Source organism: Protopterus annectens, chromosome 14.part0, assembly GCF_019279795.1.
Source record: "Protopterus annectens isolate FY-2018-M chromosome 14.part0, PAN1.0, whole genome shotgun sequence".
Taxonomy (NCBI): Eukaryota; Metazoa; Chordata; order Ceratodontiformes; family Protopteridae; genus Protopterus; species Protopterus annectens.
This window is the reverse complement of record NC_056748.1, coordinates 835,719,808-835,740,030: the sequence shown is the minus strand read 5'-3', so window position 1 is coordinate 835,740,030 and position 20,223 is coordinate 835,719,808. Positions and strand designations below refer to the sequence as shown.

General features: G+C 39.6%; 1 protein-coding gene across 1 annotated transcript in view; it reads right to left on the bottom strand.

Moving 5' to 3' along the window:
* OPN4 (opsin 4) overlaps positions 1–20,223 on the bottom strand; it is a 531,222-nt gene that overhangs the window by 197,625 nt on the left and 313,374 nt on the right. The window contains exon 5 of the mRNA XM_044056590.1: positions 18,368–18,539. Within this exon, the coding sequence (XP_043912525.1) occupies positions 18,368–18,539 (172 nt within the window). The remainder of the gene's footprint in view (positions 1–18,367; positions 18,540–20,223) is intronic.

Below are 20,223 nucleotides of genomic sequence, written 5' to 3'. Positions count from 1 at the left end.
AAGCAAAGTGAGTAAAGATTTAGTCAGATTCCTTGGTTATCCTCTCAAAGCAGGCACTCAGTGCATGAAATAGATAGGGCTTGGAAAGAATGGTTAAAACATAGATCTCCCTGGGACTTCCAAGATGGCTGCGCATGGAGTAACAGCTTTATGTCAGTTCACCCAGTGCGAAAACAGAAACTCAGAAAAGAGACACCGTGAATTTGTCTTTTGGAGTAAATTTCAGATAACCTGACAAAAAAAATCATAAAAGGGACAGAGTAAAAATGGGTTGGGAAGAATCCTGCCACTGTTCAACAAAAAGCAGTGCAAGCTCTAGCTTTGGTGCAAAACATGACTTCCAGTAACCTAGAGGAAAAAAATAAGTTAAATATACTCAGAGTGGATTCAAATAAATAAAGCACACTGCAGGAGTATATCAACTAAAATAACAAAATGATGGAAAAATGGAAGAAGCTTTAAACAAATACTCACATGAGCTGAAAAAACTGCAAAAATCAGAGGCCAAAATGAAGAAATGTCTGGCTGAGTATGAAACTGCTCTAGAAGAAATGTTTCACAAAATGGTAGAATTAGAGGACAGCGCACATAAGGAAAACTTGAGATTTTCTGCTGTACCAGAGAAACTGGAAGGAACAGACTGCATTGATTTTATGAAAAGGCAAATTTGCAACTAGACTGGTATTTTGCAGCAGCTGTTGTTAATTGAAAGGGCACATCATATGCATGCACCAAACCTGGCCATGAGAAAGCAGTCAAGAACTTTAAAAGTAAAGATGCAATCCTACCAGCAGAAAGAGTAGATTCTGACAAAACTGTGGCAGAAGGACAAAGTACTAAAACTGAGAGACAGTAGAGTTTTTGAAAAATGATTCTTCACTGTACACCTGACAGAAGAGGAGTACATTTATTCTAGCAATCAGGGAATGTCTAGAAGCAGGTGTGCGATTCAAGCAGCTGTATCCAGCTGTTTTCAGAATTTTTTTTCCTGGAGGGTCAAAATCATTTTTGATGCATAATATGGTAAGGAGGAAATATAAATGTTTCTCTAACAAAAAAGTGAGCTATCAATCAGAAGGGTATTCTGCTTCTTATTCTTCAATAATAAAGCCTATAGAGAGACTATGCCAGTAAAACCTTTTCCAATGTTCCAAGGGAAAATGGTTGAGAGGGATAGAGAAAAAAGCACAAGAGTCACTAGAAAAACCAGAAGCGTATTAGAAATGAACCAGAGACTGGATTTGGGAAATGGAGATAACAGGAAGTAAACCAGCAAATTGGAAATTAATGAATAAATGTGGGATTACAAAGCATTAATTACATTTGTAAAGTAGGATGGAACAAGAAAACATGGAAATATTGGACTTTTGTGACTTTGTTCAACTTGTAGGGGACTCCAAAGCATATGCACTATTTCATCATTAATGTATGGAAGAGCATTCAGGAGAAAAGGAAGGAAAGAGTTAATTGTCAGTAAAAGAAAATGTTGCTCTTAACAGTGTTTTTGTAATACATGACATGTACAGCACAATATAAAATAAAACCTTTGCAGTTATTTTTCTGTATAATAGGGATCATAAAGTAAACAGGTACTCTTATTTTTTTCTCCTTTCTTCTTCAGTTTTAAGAAATGTAGGTACTGCAGTGTAAAAAGAGAAGAAAGACTGGACAAAAGAATAAATTACTGATGTACTTTTTCTTACTTTTGCATAGGGGAATAATTGGATTAAGGCTATTGTCTTGATTTAAGCAAATAAGTAAAATACCACTGAATATAATGAAGAGTTTCCCTGTAGCTCACAGTGCAATATGAGTAGTGTATCTGGTTCTTATGTTTCTCTGGAGAAAATTTGATAAGGGGCAATAAAAAATAGAATATTTCTTTTTTTCAGTGGCTAAGGATATAATGTTTTCTACATCTGGGAGAGGAATAAAGGTAAGACAAAAACAGATAGCACTTAATGGAAGTAGAAGAACAGACTGTACCATGCATCTTAGCATGGATAACCTTCATTATATAAAGGATCAACCTGCTAAACATCAGTGTATGTATGTAGCACAATAACTGAAACTAGACATTGGGGGGAAAAGCTGTTATAGATAGCAGGTGGGAATAATGACTTCTTATAGGTTCATAGGTAGGTACTAGGCTATTAGCCCTAGGGCCTATATAAGCCTAGCCAAATGGTACCCTGGCTTTTGCCACCCAAGAAAATTATTTCCTGTGTCCTTGTCAAGCAGAGCCACAGAAGTGATCCCCGGGGTGAATTTCCTATCTCCCATCCAATCATCAAGATTTTTATTGAAGAGTGCTAATGAGGAGCTTTGATATAGATAGGTAGTTTGGGAAGTCTCTGGGACAGGAATCTATCCCTCCAGCATGTTCTGTTTATTGTGGTGACAAGGTTTAGGTCCCTAGAGCATGTAGCTCAGAGGGATTGGGATTTCTTTAAGTGGAGCATGTCCAACAGCTCTGGGTTTGACATAGCTTTGTATGCTAGGCAGAGATTGCCTCTGAGTAGGTGATATGCAGCAGAGTAAAGCTGGCATTTTTGAGATGGTCTGCATAGGGCATCTGTTTGAGGCTGGTAATCCTCTTTGTGAAGTATTTCTGTGGCCTTTCCAGTTGTTGTAGATGTCTTGTGAGGTACATACCAAAAGGGGTGTTGTACTCTATAATGGGTCTAATGAGTGATGAGTAGAGGGGAACATTGACCTCTTTTTTCCTGGATGAGAAACCTTTTGTGATTAGGTGTGCCATGCAGAAGGATTTCCTGACTACTGTGGCAATGTGATTATCAAAGGAGAGACTACTGTCCACCTGTGTCCCAAGGTCTCTTATTACACTTTCGGTGTTAAGTAGACTATCGCCTATGTGGTAGTTCATGGGTACAGAGTTTTTACCAAAAGGGACAACAATGCACTTTTTGGCATTGAGCTTGAGGCCATGGCTTTGACACCAGGCATCTGTTTCAGTGAGGCCCTTTTGTAGGATGTCCACATCATTAGGAGTTTTGATTATGGCTCCTAGTTTGCAGTCATCTGTGAACTTTGTTAGCCAAAGACCTTCTGTGTTAGCCTGTATTTCAGAGAAGTAGATAGCAAATGGGAGGGGACCCAGGACTGAATGCTGTGGTGCTCCACTTGTCACTGGTCTGAAGTTGGATTTAGAGTCTGCTACTTTCACAGTGTGGGTTCTGTCAGTGAGTCAGTTGGCAACCCATCTTGTGACATAGGGATTTATACCTAGTTTATCTATAATTCCAGAGTGGGGGATGGTATCGAAAGTCTTGGAGAGATCTAGACAGGTTGTGTGAACCACCTTACCCTCACCTATGGCTACTGAATCTATCTGCCAGGATGTTGGCAATATCAGTTGGTTCTGTATATTTAGTGCCATTGTGCTGTAACTCAGAGCAGATCTGAGTGTTGCCATTGAGATTCTTGACATAGCTATAGAATACATTGCCATTGATTCTAAAGACAGCCACAAAGCATTCTATAGCTATGTCAAGAATCTCAATGGCAACACTCAACTGCTGATTGAGGGCTCAGTGTCTGTTATTCTAAAAATGTATTAATTCTGGTTTAAGCACTTGGGCTTCAGGCCAGTTATTTTACATTAGACGGGTTCATGGTCTGCACTCTTGTGGGAAGAGAGGCTGGACTCTGCCCTTCTGAGCTGGGAATTTCTTGTTAAAGGCTTATAGTGCCTGCATATTTGAACTGCTTCTTACTGAAATTGGTACACCTTGTTTGCTGTAGCATAGACTAGATACAGGCCTGCTGAATCTAGCTTTGTTTGTATGCTTGTTGTTTGTTTGCTTGTTATTTCCCTGAAATGCTAATTCCACCTAAAATGCGGATTTTCAGTGCTTCTGCGGATCCCTAGTGATATCTGCATTGTTACTGTACTTATTTCCTTGTTTCACTTGAAAGAAAGTTACTGCTTGTCGTTTTTGCATTTAAGTTACCTGTAACACATTGCATTTACCTGGCACTTGCTCACTAAAGTAATTATATAAGTCAGCGCTAAAAAATTAAAAGCACTACACCCTCACAAACTCCCCTTGAGTACCTTGTTCCCCATTAGCCCTTTTTTTTCAATTATAAAGGAATTCCCAATACTATTCTAGCATGTACAAAGGTCAGTTGTCAATCTCCTCTCCGGTCCAGCTGGTGAATCTGGGAATCTTGAGGCAATGTTACAACTGCCTCATGTACACAGACAACCCTCTCCTCCTCCCAACAAATTCCAACACGTGATAGATGCAACCATATAGCCATACTGGAGGCTAAGCTCTCTCAACTCAGTACTGGTGTAACCAGTCAGGAGGAGAAGGAAACCACACTCACTACAATTCCAGTCTCACATAGACCTACCACAACAGCAAACCAAACACATAAACACACAAAAACATACTCGGAGGCTCTAAATAAAAATCTGCCTAAGCAGCAGAGACCTCCAAAGCAGACACCCAAGCAACCGCTACCCCAAAACAAAACACATACAACACATAGCTCATAAAGCCAGTGTGCCGAACAGTCACAGCCCTTAAGGCTAAACAACACACCTGATACACTTGTAATAGGTGACTCTATCGTCAGGCACACTGACATCCCGCTCACCAGGCTGAACAAGGAGAAGGTCACGGTGAGCTGCCTGTCAGGCGCTAGGATCCGCCACATAACACAAGCACTCAGGTCACTCCAAGGCAAGTACAAATATGACTCAGTCATTGTCCATGCTGGTGTGAATGACCTGAGGCGTACCTCCCTGGACTACATGAAAAGAGACATAGAGGAGCTCTCTGAGCATGTAGCCCAGGCCGGTATGACCCTGACCTTGAGTAGCATCTTACCCTCACCAAGAATGATGCCACAATATGAAGACAAGATGATCAATTTCAACAACTGGCTTAAGTATTGGTGTCATTCAAAGGGGATCCAATGCCTGTCAGCCTAGGATGACATGCTCGACAAGCCACGATGCTTTGCTAGGGACGGCTTGCACCTGTCACCCCTGGGCTTTTGGATATTGGCAAAGGCTCTTGCTACCCCCATAGTGCCTTTTTTAGGCAAGGCTCAAAAGACAAACCCACCTCCATTGGTATCACAAGGGATAAGAAACTAAGAGTAATGCTACTCAACGCCAGAAGTCTAAACCTCAAGATGCATGCACTCGAAACTCTCCTTAGCATGGAGAACATCGATATCTGTGCAGTAACAGAAACCTGGTTCAAGGCTCCTGAGAGCACCCCAGCACTACCAGGTTATACCTCATACCATGCTTTTCGGCCCCAAAACTTGGACCGAACCACAAAAGGAGGGGGAGTATCAATATTCGTCAAAGATACCCACACCTTCAGGTTGGTGGCACAGCACAAAGCATCAGGGACTATCCATGTGCAACTAACAGTGGGTAAAACTGCCTTCCAGTTTATAGCCTGTTACAGACCACCCTCCCAAACCCAGGAACCCCACTCAGCCTTCCTGAGAACACTGGAAAATATGAAGGTCTCTCCAAACACCATTATATTGGGCGACGTCAACTACCCAAACATAGACTGGGAGCATTACTCTAGCTCCAACACCCTAGCCCAAAGGTTCCTAGAATTTATAAACTCAAATGCTATGGAACAACTTGTTACCACTCCCACAAGAGGGGAAAACATACTGGACCTGATCATCACCAACATGGGGACTCTATGCTCCAGACTAGAAGTGTATCCCTCATTGGTAAGATCAGACCATAAACTAATCTCACTGGATATTCACATCCCGACCCCACCCCCTGCCCTGAAAACCACGGTGAAAAACTTCTCTAATGCAAATTTCACACTCCTCAAAACCAAGGTGGAATCCTTCAAAGCCCCCGGGCCTGTGGAAAATACGGCCCAGACCGCAGAATCCTTTATAAACGCATTCTATGAACACCTTCAGGAATGCATGGATCATGCAATCCCAAATAAAACCAAGACCCAGTCCTCCAAAGGCAGACGTCCTGTCTGGTGGACCCCAGCCATAAACAAACTATACAATAGAAGGAGGAAGCTACTACATGATAGAGCAAAATCCCAAAAAGGGAAGGCATCTCTGATTCAGTATTAGCAAAAAACTATGGGCACTCATAAAATCGTCTAAGGCCAGCATCAAGAGAAAAATTGCACAGGACACTAAGGATAATCACAAGGCTTTCTTTAGTTATGTTAGGAACCTAGGTGGGAATTCCCAGATATGCTCAGAATTAGTCCAAAATGACAAAAAATACACCAAACCCACAGACATTGCCAACATCCTAGCTGACAGGTTCAGCGCAAACTTCTCCCCCCCCCCACCAAAAGGGCAAATATCTATCCCAGCAGAGTACTGCCCCCCTGAAATCTCACATGCTCAGGTAAGAGCTGCCCTCTCCAAAGCAAAAAACACAGCATCAATGGGACCAGACGGTGTTCCAGGCTGCGTCCTATATGAACTCCAAGAAGAGCTAAACCCAAACATAAAACTACTGTTCAATCTCAGCCTTACTACAGGATATGTACCCAAAGAGTGGCGTACAGCAACAGTGGTCCCTCTCCACAAAGATGGTGCCTCAACGGATCCTGGAAACTATCACCCCATAAGCTTGACTAGCTTGGTCTGCAAAGCTATGGAAAGGATCATCATGGACCTCATAAGTAAAGATATTGGGGACCTACAGACACTGGATCCTACCCAGTATGGCTTTGTTAAGGGCAGATCCTGCCTCTTAAACCTGGTTTATTTCTTTGAAACAGTCACTAAGGCCATTGACGAGGGGAAGGTGGTCCACACAGCCTACCTGGACCTCGCAAAAGCCTTCGATACAATACCCCACTCGGGCATTATAGATAAGCTCACCAGCTTAAATATAAACCCCTATGTCACTAGATGGGTTGCAAACTGGCTCAAGGACAGAACCCACATGGTTAGAATTGCTGGAGCCATGTCAGACTCCAAACCAGTTACAAGTGGCATCCCACAAGGCTCAGTCCTGGGACCTCTCTTGTTCGGTATATATTTCTCGGAGGTACAGGCCAACACGGAAGGACTGTGGCTGACCAAGTTTGTAGATGACTGCAAACTGGGCACCATAATCGACACTCCAGCCGACACAAGCATCCTCCAAAAGGGCCTCATAGAAACAGACAACTGGTGCCAGAGCCATGACCTCAAGCTAAACGCCAAAAAGTGTATAGTCATCCCCTTTGGCAAAAACAAAGTGCCCACAAATTACCACATAGGTGGTAATCCATTAAGTACAGAAGAAGTAATTAGGGACCTGGGGACCCAAGTTGATAGCAATCTCTCATTTGACAACCACTTGGCCAAAGTGGTTAGAAAAACATTTTATATAGCCCACCTAATCATGAAGGGATTCACATCTAGATCAGGGGAGGTCATCGTGCCTCTTTACTCATCCCTCTTCAGGCTCATAATTGAGTACAATGCCCCTTTTGGGATGTACCTTACCAGACACCTGCAGCAACTGGAAAGACCCCAAAAGTACCTCACCAAGAGGATCAAAGGGCTCAAACAGATGCCATATGCTGCCCGGTTAAAGAAACTCCAGCTCTACCCAGTGGCATACTGCCTGCTCAGAGGCGATCTGTGCCTGACGTATAAAGCCATGTCCAACCCGGAATTAATGGACATGCTGCACCTCAGAAAATCCAAATCCCATCGAGCTACGCGCTCAAGAGACTTGAACCTCAGCACTGAAATAAATAGGACATGCTGGAGGGACAGATTCATAACCCAGAGGCTCCCTTCACTCTGGAATAAAATCCCAGTCCAGGTTAGGCAGAGTCCCTCATTGACTCTCTTCAAGAGGAATCTTGATGAGTGTATGGGAGATCGTAGGTTTACCCCGGGTATCACTTCTGTGTCACTGTTAGACAGAGGCACAGTATACTAACCTCGAAAAAGGGCATAGCAAAATTATTTTAAAATGGGTGATGAAAGCCAAACACACTCTGGCTAGGCTTATAAATGCCCTAGGGCAGATAGCCTAGTATGAACCTATGAACCTATGAACACTCAGAGCAGATCTGAGTGTTGCCATTGAGATTCTTGACATAGCTATAGAATGCTTTGTGGTTGTCTTTAGAGTCAGAGGCAATTTTGTTTTCGTAACTAGTTTGGGAGGATTTTATGAGGGATCTCAGCTTCTTACTGAGGCTGACCATGGAGTTCCTCCAATCATGGGATTTTACTCTTTTTTGCAACCGTTTCTTTCTTCTGTTGTAGAGTTTGTTTATGGCAGGGGACCACCAGATTGGCTTCCTTTTTTGGAGGCAAGCATCTTGGTTCTGTTAGGGATTGCATGATCCATGCACTCATGTAAGTGCTTATAAAGTGCATTTGTATAGGATTTAGCAGTCATACCTCTATTGTCCATCAACATAGCTGTTGTGAAGTTTGCCACTTCTGTCTTAAGAAGCGTGAAGTTGGCTTTGGAGAATTTTTTTATGGTGGTTTCCCTAATGGGGGGTGGGGGTGGGATGTGGATGTCTAGGGTGATTAGCTTGTGGTCGGATCTGACCAACGAGGAACTGACCTCTGGTGTGGAACACCAGTTGCACATGTTGGTAATGACCAGGTCTAGGATATTGCTGCCCCTAGTGGGGGTGTGGATAAGTTGATCCAAGGCATTGAAATTTATGAATTCCAGAAAACGTTGAGTTCAAGAGTTGGTACATGAGTAGTTTTCCCAGTTAATGGTGGGGTAGTTCAAATCGCCCATTATTAGGGTGTTAGGTTGTACCCTAATATTTTCCAGTGTATCAAGAAATGAGGAGTGGGAATCCTGGGGCATGGTGGGGGATCTGTAGCAAGCTACAATTTGTATTGCGGTCTTGCCCAGAGTTAGTTGCACTTGGATAATCACGGATGCATTATGTTGAGCAACAAGCCTGGAGGTGTGAATATCCTTATTGAATATGGACACGCCTCCACCTTTAGTGTTTCAGTCCAGGTTAGGTGGCCGAATGGTGTGGTATGAATTATAGCCTGGTAATGCAGGGGTGCTCTCTGGAGCCTTGAACCAGGTCTCCGTCACTGCAAAGATGTCAAGATTCTCCATTTTAAGGAGTGCCTCGAGTGAGTGCATTTCGAGGTTTAGACTTCTAGCATTAAGTAGCATTACCCTCAGATTTTGCTTGCTTGTACCTGTTATGGTGGTGAATTTGTCATTTGAACCTTGCCTAAAAAAGGCACTATAGGGGTGGCAAGAGCCTTAGCCAGTATCCGAAATCTCAAGGGTGACAGGTGCAGGCCATCTCTGGCAAAGCATCGTGGTTTGTCGATCATGTCATCCTAGGCAGACAGGTACTGGATCCCCTTAGAATGACACCAGATGCTTAGCCAATTGTTGAAGTCAATCATTTTGTCCTTGTACTGTGGTATCATTCTGGGTGATGGCAGGATGATACTCAGGACTAGGGTCATACCTGCCTGGGCTATTAGATCAGACAGCTCCTCCATGTCTCTTTTCATGTAGTCCAGGGAGGTACATCTCAGGTCATTCACACCAACATGGACAATGACAGAGTCATATTTGTACTTGTTGTGGAGTGACCTGAGTGCGTGCATTATGTGGTGGATCCTAGGACCTGACAGGCAGCTGACAGTAACTTTTGCCTTGTTTAGCCTGATGAGTGAAACATCAGTGTGCCTGACTATAGAGTCATCTATGACTAGAGTGTTGGGCACATTGTTATGCCTTATGGGCTGTGGTTGAGTGGTACACTGAGTTTGTGGGCTATGTGTCATTTGGGTTGTGTTTGGGGGTGGAGGTTGCTTGCATTTGTGCTTTGGAGGTCCAAGTTGCTTGGGTAGATTTTTATTGAGAGCCTCCATGAATGTAGGTGTGTGTTTTGTGTTTCTATGTGTGTGTTTTGGTGGTGTAGGTTTTGAGGGACTATGTGATGAGTGTGGTGTGGTGCAAGTGTTTACTTTCTCTTCTTGACTGTCTAGTCCAGCCTTGGGTGAAGAGACCTTTGCTTCCAGTTTGGCTATATAAGTGCATCTCTCACAGGTTGCACTGTTGGGTGGTAGGAGAAGAGGGTTGTCTGTGTACATAAGGCAATTGCTGCATTGCCCCAAGATGCCCAGATTCATCAAGTAGACAGAAGAAAACACCTGGAGCTGTCCCTTAGACATGCCTGGATAGGTGCTTATTTATTAAGTACTAAAAACTGTTTTCCTCTAGACAAGTGAGGAAAGTTGAGTGCTGTAGTAATTTGTAGCTTATTTAGTGCTTACAATGAGTTCTGAACAAGTGCTGAGCTCAGAGAAACATATTTCAGTGCTGAAACTAGATAACTGGCTAATTCTAATAAACAAAATTAAGCTAGCAGGCTTCCTACCAACACAGAAAGGTTTGGCGGCTCAGAAGCTTACAAACAGTCCTGGATACAGCAAATCTGTATCTGGACTAGGCAACTTACAGGAAAGGCAGGAAACAAGCTTAGAAACATTTTTTTTTTTTTTTTTTTGTAAAGTGGAAAGTGAAAAGGAGGTGCAGAAACTAAGTGGGTTAGCCTTTTCAAATGTTCTCCCTGGATTAGGTAGAATGAGGTAATGACTGGAAGGAGTGTCCCAGATCAAATTTACAGTAGGGGGCGGGCAACTGCAAAGCCACCAAGTATAAAAACAGAATACCAACAGGGAGGAAGGGTGGGAAACAACAAACAAACCCAACCAGATGCTTAACAATTGTAGATAATTTCTACTTCACACCTCACACACAGTGAAACTAGCTAGAAATGTATCATAATGACATTTTTCATATTATCTTTAAATGTGAATCTCTCACAGATATATACAAAAAATAAAGACCAGTGAACTATAGCAAAAAGTGCAGAGTGCAATTAGCTGTGCTACAAGAAACACATCTGAAAATAAATGAATATGTGAATTTGATAAAGAAAGGATCATCTCAGGATGGTTATTCAGCAGAATATGTTGGCCAGAGAAAAAGGGAGTACTTATATTAATTGTGAAAGGAGCTCCAATAGTGACAGAAAAGGAAAACAAAGACAGTAATGGTAAATTTGTAGTACTAAGGAGCTACTAGCAAGGGAGGAGCATTACAATGGCATGTATTTATATTCCACCTAAAACTGCTGTAATGGAGCTCAAGAAAATTCTGGGAGAAATAATCAGCTTTTAGCAGGGAATATTACTTACAGATGAGAACTGGAATTTGATTTGCAACAGTGATGATGTATTGGGGGCCTAACAGGGAAAATATAACAAAAGAGGTGAGATTTTTGAAGAAATCTATGAAAAAAAAAGAATATATATATATATATATATATATATATATATATATATATATATATATATATGGTTCTACCTGACATAAACGAAACCCCAAAACACCGACAACGCAATCACCGAAACCACATAACCGACAGTACAAAAACACAAAACCCCACATGCCCGACAACGAAATAACCGACGGTACACAAACACGAAACCTCATACACTGCAAATACAACAATCAACAAACAAAACACATTCCCCGTCCAAAAACCACATACACAACACAAGCACACCAAAATCCCTACAAACCCACACTAAACCTCACATACACAACTACCTACAACCCTAACCCAAACCCTAACCCTAAGGTCCGTCACTACCGCACACTTACCTGACCCGCTCCCTAACCCTAACTCACTTATCCCGCCCCTAACCCAAACACAATCACTACCGCACACTTACCTGACCCGTTCCCTAACCCTAACTCACTTATCCCGCCCCTAACCCAAACACAATCACTACCGCACACTTACCTGACCCGCTCCCTAACCCTAACTCACTTAACCCACTCCTATCCCCACAGACCATCAATATCCACACTTACCTTACTCGCACCCTAACGTCCGTCACTACCGCATACTTACACAGCCTTTTCCCATGTCGGCATCCTCGGCGTCGGTGCTTTCATCCGTCGGGTCGGTCTTCTGAACTGTCGATCTTCTGGGGCCCGTCGCGTCGGTCTTCTGAACTGTCGATCTTCTGGGGCTCGCGATTTCCGTGTCGATGTTCCGGTGTGTCATCTAACTGAGGTACAACTATACATATATATATATATATATATATATATATATATATATATATATATATATATAATATGAATAAAGTAGTAGTTCATTCATCAAGAATTTACATTTTATTCCCCAGGGTACAATCACTGGGCTAGGCTAGACAGTAATTAAATTTTACAGGAATATGTGCATTTAATTGAAAGTTTTGATACACGTCCAATAACTTTTTCAGATAGCATGCCAATAATAAGTAAAATAAATATGCAAGGTAATGAAATAAAAATGAAACACTGGTGCTTCCTGCTAAAAACAGAGGAATTTAAGGACTGGGTAGTAGAAATTATTCAGGAGTTATTAGTGAAGATAAAAATTTCTTCTGAAAATATATCTAGGAAGTGGGATAAAATTAAAGAGGAGTTTAGAAAATGGGAAATAAAAGAAAAAGAGATATGGTTAAGAAGTAACAAGTTATTTAGAGGGACTGACAATGTTTAAAATATTGCAGAATAGGGGGAATCACACAGAACAAGAAAAGGGGCAACTGCAGAACACTAAAGAGAAAATAAGGGACTACCTTGATATTTAGTACAAGTTTAGAAAGAATGCAGTTAAGCAACTGTTTTTTAGCACAAAAACTTTTAGCACAATGGCTCAGGCAACAGAAAGTAGAAAGAAATATGAAAAAGAAACATAGTAGCACAGCAACACAACCAAAGGCAAATAAAACTAAACTGATTTATTAAAACTGGTAAGCACTTTCACACTTTTTAAAGTGCTTATTCAGACCATGTTTAAAATCATATCAAAACAATTTATATGAAGCGAAAGCAATTTGTGATTATCCAATCAGCTCAAAATACATATTTAAATCAAACAAACAGTGCCATACAGCAAAAAAAAAAAAATGTTAAAATCACTTGAAAAGTTCTTTTGCTTTCAAAGCAGAAGAAGCCCTGCCGTTAAGACTTGGAGATTTGTCTGCCTGCAGTTTAACAGTCCAATGTAATTCATGTATTTTAGTAAAATTCCTGAAAACATCCTTGTGTATACTCATTCTTACTTTTTCTACCACTCTAAAGCTGAAAAGGTGATCCTCACCTTGGTCTATAATGTGCTTGTTAAAAGCACTTCTTGCATCTTTAATTCATATACAATACATATGTTCCCTTATACACTCCGTCAGATATCAATTCATCTTAACAACCTAAAAACTTTAAACAGATTCTGCAGTTTGCAATATATATTACATCCCTAGTATTGCAATCAGCCCTTACGTTAAACCTAAATTCCACACCTGTCTGAAGATGTATGAAAAGACATGAAGTATCGATAAATGGAGGAAAATTGCACCTATTGCAGCATTGCATCCCAACTATATATCAGTATCACCTATGACCCCCTGACTGTTATTCCTGTAGCATAGCTGCCTTTTCAGCTATTTCTTATTCTTATAAATAAAACTACGTTTGTCCCCTACTACATCCTTAATACGATTGTCTGTCTGAAAGATGGGCCAATTCATTCTAATTATGTCACATATAGCTCAGATGTCACTAGCATATTGTAAGAATATAGGGACCTGTTGTGATTTACCACAAGCCCCTTTTCTATTGACTCCATCATCTTGAGGCCTATTTACTCCCTTTACCTAAAAAATAAGGCTGTGCTCCACTAGTCCTAAGAATCACTATATCTTTGCATATCCCTTTCATTTTCTTCTTATTATAACCCTTCTCTAAGAAATCAAACCTCAAGGCATATAAGTCTCTATGAAAACCCCTCTCTGAACTATTAAGTCTAGGAATACACATGTCTTGACTCTTCAAAATGTGTAGCAGTACCCCATTTCTTCTGCAAGACTTCCTGTATAGTTCTGTGTTAAAAACAGAGTGAGGACCTCTAGAAACGCGCACATCAAGAAAATCAATAGAATCATTAAAATGCTGATAGGTAAACCTTAGAAAAGAGGTAGTCAATGGTAAATAATCAACAAACTGATGCAGCTGTTCCTCAGTACTACCCCATAACAAAAGGACATCATCAACTAATCTTCTATAAAACCTAAGATATGGGGTGACTCTGTTTGATCGTATTGTGTTTCCCATTGAGCAAGGACCATGTTGGCATAGCTATTGGCACAAGGTGTGCCCATAGCTATGCCATCCTTCTGGATAAAGAGTGAGCCTTCAAACAGAAAGACATTATTTTCAAGCACAATTTCCAGAAATACACATATCATATCTATCAAACCAATGTCATAAGTACTATATGCCATGAGAAAGTCCTTGATCATTTTGATATCTTGTAAATTCAGAATCACTGTAAACAGAGATACAACATCAAAAGTAACCATAAAGCTGCTTGTTATTAAATCAAATGTACTGATGTAACTATATAAATCTTCTAGAAAGTGTTTAGTATCCCTTAGCACAGTAACCACCTGATCTAAAACCGGCCTCAGCTTCTTCTCGACAAATATCAAGAAGGGCTCAGTGAGCTAACTCTTACCAGAAACTATTGGTCTGAAGGGTGGTCTAGAGGGGTCTTTATGTATCTTAGGAAGCCCCTGAAATACTGGTATCAAAAGACATTCAACTATTAAATAACTGGATAGCTCTGTCATAATCAAGTAGCTCCAAAGGCAGTCTTCAGTGGTTGAAGGAATTCTCTCAGCAAGGGTTACTAAGTAGCTCTCACTAATGGGCTCATACATCTGAGTGTCTGCCAACATCTCAAGAATAGAATCACAATAATACTGACAGTGCATTATAACAATGCCTGCTCCCTTGTCGGCAGGTTTAATAACCAGCCCCATGTCATTGCATAATTCTAAGAGCGCTTCCCTCCCAGCCTTACTCACATTATAAAAAGCTTTCCTGAGCCCTCCATTATTCAAGGCTCAATACAAGTCTGCCTCACATTTCTTATAAAAAGCTTCAACCGCAGAAAGCATAATCGGTTGAAACAAACTAGGTTTCCAAAACACCTTTTTTTTTTGTTTGACAGCTCTAGATGGAATTATGGCAGTGTTTTGTTTTGTTTTTGTATGAATAGTGCCTGAGGACCCTGAAAATCATGAATTGCGTTCTCTTTAAATAAATTGTTTTGATGTGATTTTAAACATGGTCTGAAGAAGCACTATAAAGAGTGTGAAAGCGCTTACTAGTTTTAATAAAGTAGTTTAGTTTTATTTGCCTTTGGTCATGTTTCTGTGCTACTACATTTCCTTGTCATATTGCTTGATGTGGTGTGAGCAGCACAGTTCATTCCTTGAGGATGATTTTTTTTTCTCAGAAAGTAGAAAGGGTTGTTGCCAAGCTTAGGGAGCCTGTAACAAGGAAAAGAATCAGAGATCATCTAGAGGTATTAAAAATATTTCAGAAATTTTATGAAAAATCTGTATAAACCAGAGAAATTTGGAAATCAAGAAAAAATACAAATGGAAAATATTTACAAAAGAATTAAATATGCCAAGATTAGAGGTAGATGAGGCTCAATTACTAACAGGATAGGTGGAGATGAGATAAAAATTATGATGTAGATGAGATAAAAATGGTGAAGAATAACTGATCTACAAGAAAGTCCCCAGGAATGAATGACATTCCTGTGGAAGTTTGGAAGCTATTAGGGAAAAAAGTCATACAGATCTGGAAGGTTTTGTTTAACCGTATTTTAAAAGGAGAAGAAGCCGCAACTATCTGGAAGAAAGCAGTGGTGGCTGCAATAACTAAAGATGATGAAAACTCATTAGGTCCAGCTTCATACAGGCTTATTTCAATTATAAACCATGATTATAAAAGGTGTGTGTCTATAATGGCTAAAAGAATGACAAGGATGCCAGAATTTATACATATATATATGATCGATGTGGTTTTGTGGCGTAGAGGCAAAACTTTGACAACAGTAATCGAACATTGATGATCCAGAGGGAAGCAAAAGGTAAGGAAATGCTAATGTTGTTGGTGGGTCTTGATGCAGAGAAAGCATTTGATAGAGTAGCTTGGATTTTATGAGTAGGGCAATGTAAGCATTTGCATTCTCTGATAAAATTATAAGGTTGATTAGGAGGATATATGAGGGATCAGAAGCGGAAATTAAAGTTGAGGAACTAGGCAGGGGTTTCTTTCCCCTTTGTTACTTGTGTTCTATTTAGCACCATTGTAAAAGAAATTAAGGGGCTCAGAAATTAAAATATATAATTGGTATGGTAGTCAAGAAAAGATGGGTTTATTTGCAGATATTATTTTATACCTTATAAAACCAGAAAAGGATATTTCACTGACGTGGAACATTCTGAGACAGTTTCAAGTCTTTTCAGGATACAAAATTAATGAAGATAAAACAAAGCCAACAGCTGTAAACTATGTGTCCATGCAAGAATTGCTTCAGCAGTATGCATATTTATGGAGACATAATTAAATGAAGTACTTGGGGATATATGGATTAAATACAATTCTGTTATGGCAACTGAGGATATATAGGAAAAGACTAAACAAACGATAATATAAAAACGGCGAATTTGGTATCTTTGTTTATGGATATGGATAGCAAGATACAAGCAGTGAAAAGATTTTTAGTTCCTTTAGTTTTATAAACAGCTCAGGCTGTGAACATAGATCACAAAACCCACAACCCTCGAAAGAGTTACATAATTGTACTAAAAGACAGATTAACACAGAGAAGCAAATCTACTACAGTAACCATTTGCTAAATGAATATTACAACTCTAAAAAAATTCCGGTCTTCTATTATTATGTAACATCCTGGCACAAAAATCCTGCCCTAAATAACACCGCCTCCAAAATAGATGCTCAGTTTAACACATATTTTATAGAAAGCATTAAAGCCCTTACTAAAGATTTTCCACCTGACAATCCTGACATGCCCTCTCCTCAGACAGCAAACACCCTCATTTCATCCTAATCCTCATCCAGCCCTCCTGCATTAAAACACTACAACTTAAACTGGAATTAATGCTGTCCTTCACCAGATAATCTCCCAGCAGAATACCCCAAGATGGCTGCCAGTCCCATAGCATATCAAGTGTCTATTCTAATTATTAGATCTGTCAAGGAATTATATGTTTCTTCTCTTTGGAAAAAAATCTTCATCATCCCCCTTCAAAAAGAAGGAACCTCATCTGATATAACCAATTGTCATATTATCCACTTTGTCAAAACATCTGAAGAAGTGCATTCATAAGCAACTCCACTAGTGTTTTCACCACTACACTGCAAGTCTAACAGAACTAATCCTCATTTGGTTTCATTAATAGTCACACGTTATCAGTTTATTCTTATACTCAGTCTTGCTGATATGTTCATTATTAGTTCAGTCTACCTGGAATATGGAATTCTAATGCCTGTATGCAGTGAATGCACACTTGAAAATGTTATGTTAGCAACGTGGATATGACACCATAGGTTGCACTTCTAGTAGGACTGTGGGATAATGCACAGAAATACAAGTTTTAAAAACTGATGATCAAAAATGATGCCAAAATGTGTAACAATTTGGGTCCTCTTTCATAAAATTATTGGTACCACAAGTATATTGACCATATAACCTACATTCTTGTGTATTAAAGAGCTTCAAAATAATGTGTGATGGGGCATTCAAAAAATCTTGTGAAGGGGTAAATCAAGATTAGAAATAGGGACAAACCTTCAAAAATGGGAACAGCATATAAAACAATCCTAAAAACAGGCATATTCCTCCAAAATAGGCACATTTGAGAAGAATGGCACCCTGGTCGACCCCGTTTGGTGGACAACTTTTCAGTAAACCCCTAAATTGGGAACCTAACTGTGAAGATGCTGCATGTCAAAAGATTTTCTAAGGAATGGAAGTTTTGTAAATCTAAGGAAACTGCATTCAGGAAGCCTTCTTAAGGTCAGAAATGGTGATGGCCATTCCTTTATCTTGATTTAGGTATTTGGTTCTTCCTTTGAAGTTACATAAAAGTACAATGACAATGAATACAATGGCATATTTTATGTCTAATTGTTAAACATAAGGCCCAATTGACTACAGAGAACCTGGCACTTTAAAATGAAAGTTTCAGATATTCCTGGTTATTCTTCATTTCCTGCACTATCGTTACATGCTTTAAGCCATTGCATTGACCAGGTAAATTTCACAATGAAAAAAAAAAGCACTGAAATGGGCATTTTAAAAAGTTGCACGTCACTATTAGAATTGTGTTGGTGACAAATTTGTATTTCATGCCATGACAAAGCATTTTTTTCTTGAAAGACTAGTTGCCCATTTAGAGAATTACTGATACCTACTTGTTGGTGGTCTTGATGGTCTTAAAGATGAAGAAGTAACAATATATAATGATAATCAGCGGTATAAAGAAGATAAAGCAGAACAGAAGCATGGTGTATGTTCGCACAGATGGTGTAAATGTCATGTAGTCCCACGTGCATGAAGTCATTAGTCCTTCTGGAACATAGGCACCTTGGCAAAGTGACAAAAGACAAGGCAGTGTTAATCAGCACATAAATCCATACACCCTATCATTTTTTCTGGCAATAGTAAGAACTATACCTCTGTTTACTTACACATATTTGAAGAACTTAGTAGATCTCATTGCATTTGAAAACAGTTTTCTTTTGGCTCAATAATTATATTTCTTTAGAACATTTTCATTGCTATAAGGAGTTTTGCCAGCCTGTCTTGAATATATCTTTCTCCTTCTTTATCTGATCCCAAATTGCTAATTTATGTGTTTATGACAAGCAGTGTTACACAGTTCTGAATAATGCCAATATAATCATGGACAGCCTAATACAATTTTCCTTAATAAACAGTACAAGGTGCATGGAGGTTCAATAAATTAAACTGTGAATTAATATTTGAAAGTTGTCAACAATAAAGTGTTTCAACACTACTGCCCATCTGTCATTTCCTCTCTTGTTTAAATATAAAGATTTTTAGTGCTGTAATATTTGTAACATTTGCAGTAAACTGACTCCTTTTCCACACTGCATACCGTGATGGGCCTAGTGTACAAAAGGTGATTTGTAATTGCATGTTGCTCTTCTGTCCTTGTATTTCAGCTACAGTGAAGTAAGGCACTTTGTTCTACTTCATATGCATTAATACAACCCAAGTGCATAATAGTACGCAGCTACAAGTACTATCAGATACTGTTTATAACATTTCTGAATTAGCTGTGATAGTGTTATGTCTTCAGAAGAACTTAAATACCTGCTGGAGGAAGAAGTCTCATGGTCAAAACTAGCTACGATGTGTACTTTTTCTATTTTTCATCCATTTCAGTGCAATCCTTTTTTCCTCCTTTTTAAAGCTAAATACAATACTGATGCTGCCTTTTCTTGATTATATGAGGATAGCACGAGCTTTACATCCTTGCTCTTACAAAAAAATTGCTGGCTGATTCATTGTGCTTTTTAACATAAATGAGAAGGGCAAAGAAAGGACATGTATCTCATTCACATTGTTAAGATCACAGTATATAAAAATGTATGCATCACAAAACATATCCAAGAAAATCATTTTTACTTCTCTTCCACTAATGAAACAAAATTAATAGGTATCTAAGAACTGTACAATGAGGCTCTTATTCTCTTTGTCTTACAGCATATGGCCCACTTGCTTTGGGTGGGTGGCAAATCATGCTTTGCTCCTTAAATTTCTTTCTTTGCATGTTGTATAATTATTAAAGTTCATTTCCTCTCCTTGTTATATCATCATAGCTGTGAGCATTATTTCATTGTAAAACATAAGACTGCTGCTATTCACAGATTCTGTCTGCAACATGTGCGGCTAGTACACAGAAAAATCCCTGTACGGCAGCTATATGGAATTCATAAAATGATGTAAAGTATGAACCATGTTTGGAAGCACCACTGTGGATCTGTAAGAGCCTAGTTACACAAAATTATACAAATCTGAAAAACTGAGTCAGTCAGCAGAATAATTTAACCAGGTATAATTTACAAAACAAAAAACTATCGCACCAAGGATAGGTGCACAAGCCAGCCCCCTATCCAGCACAAGATACATACTGGTTTGACTCAAAACATAAACTCACACAGATGGATTTGGAAAGCTGAACTGTTGCTTAATGTAACATATGTAATCGACAATGGCAGTTTTTTTAAAATGCACAGTTGCC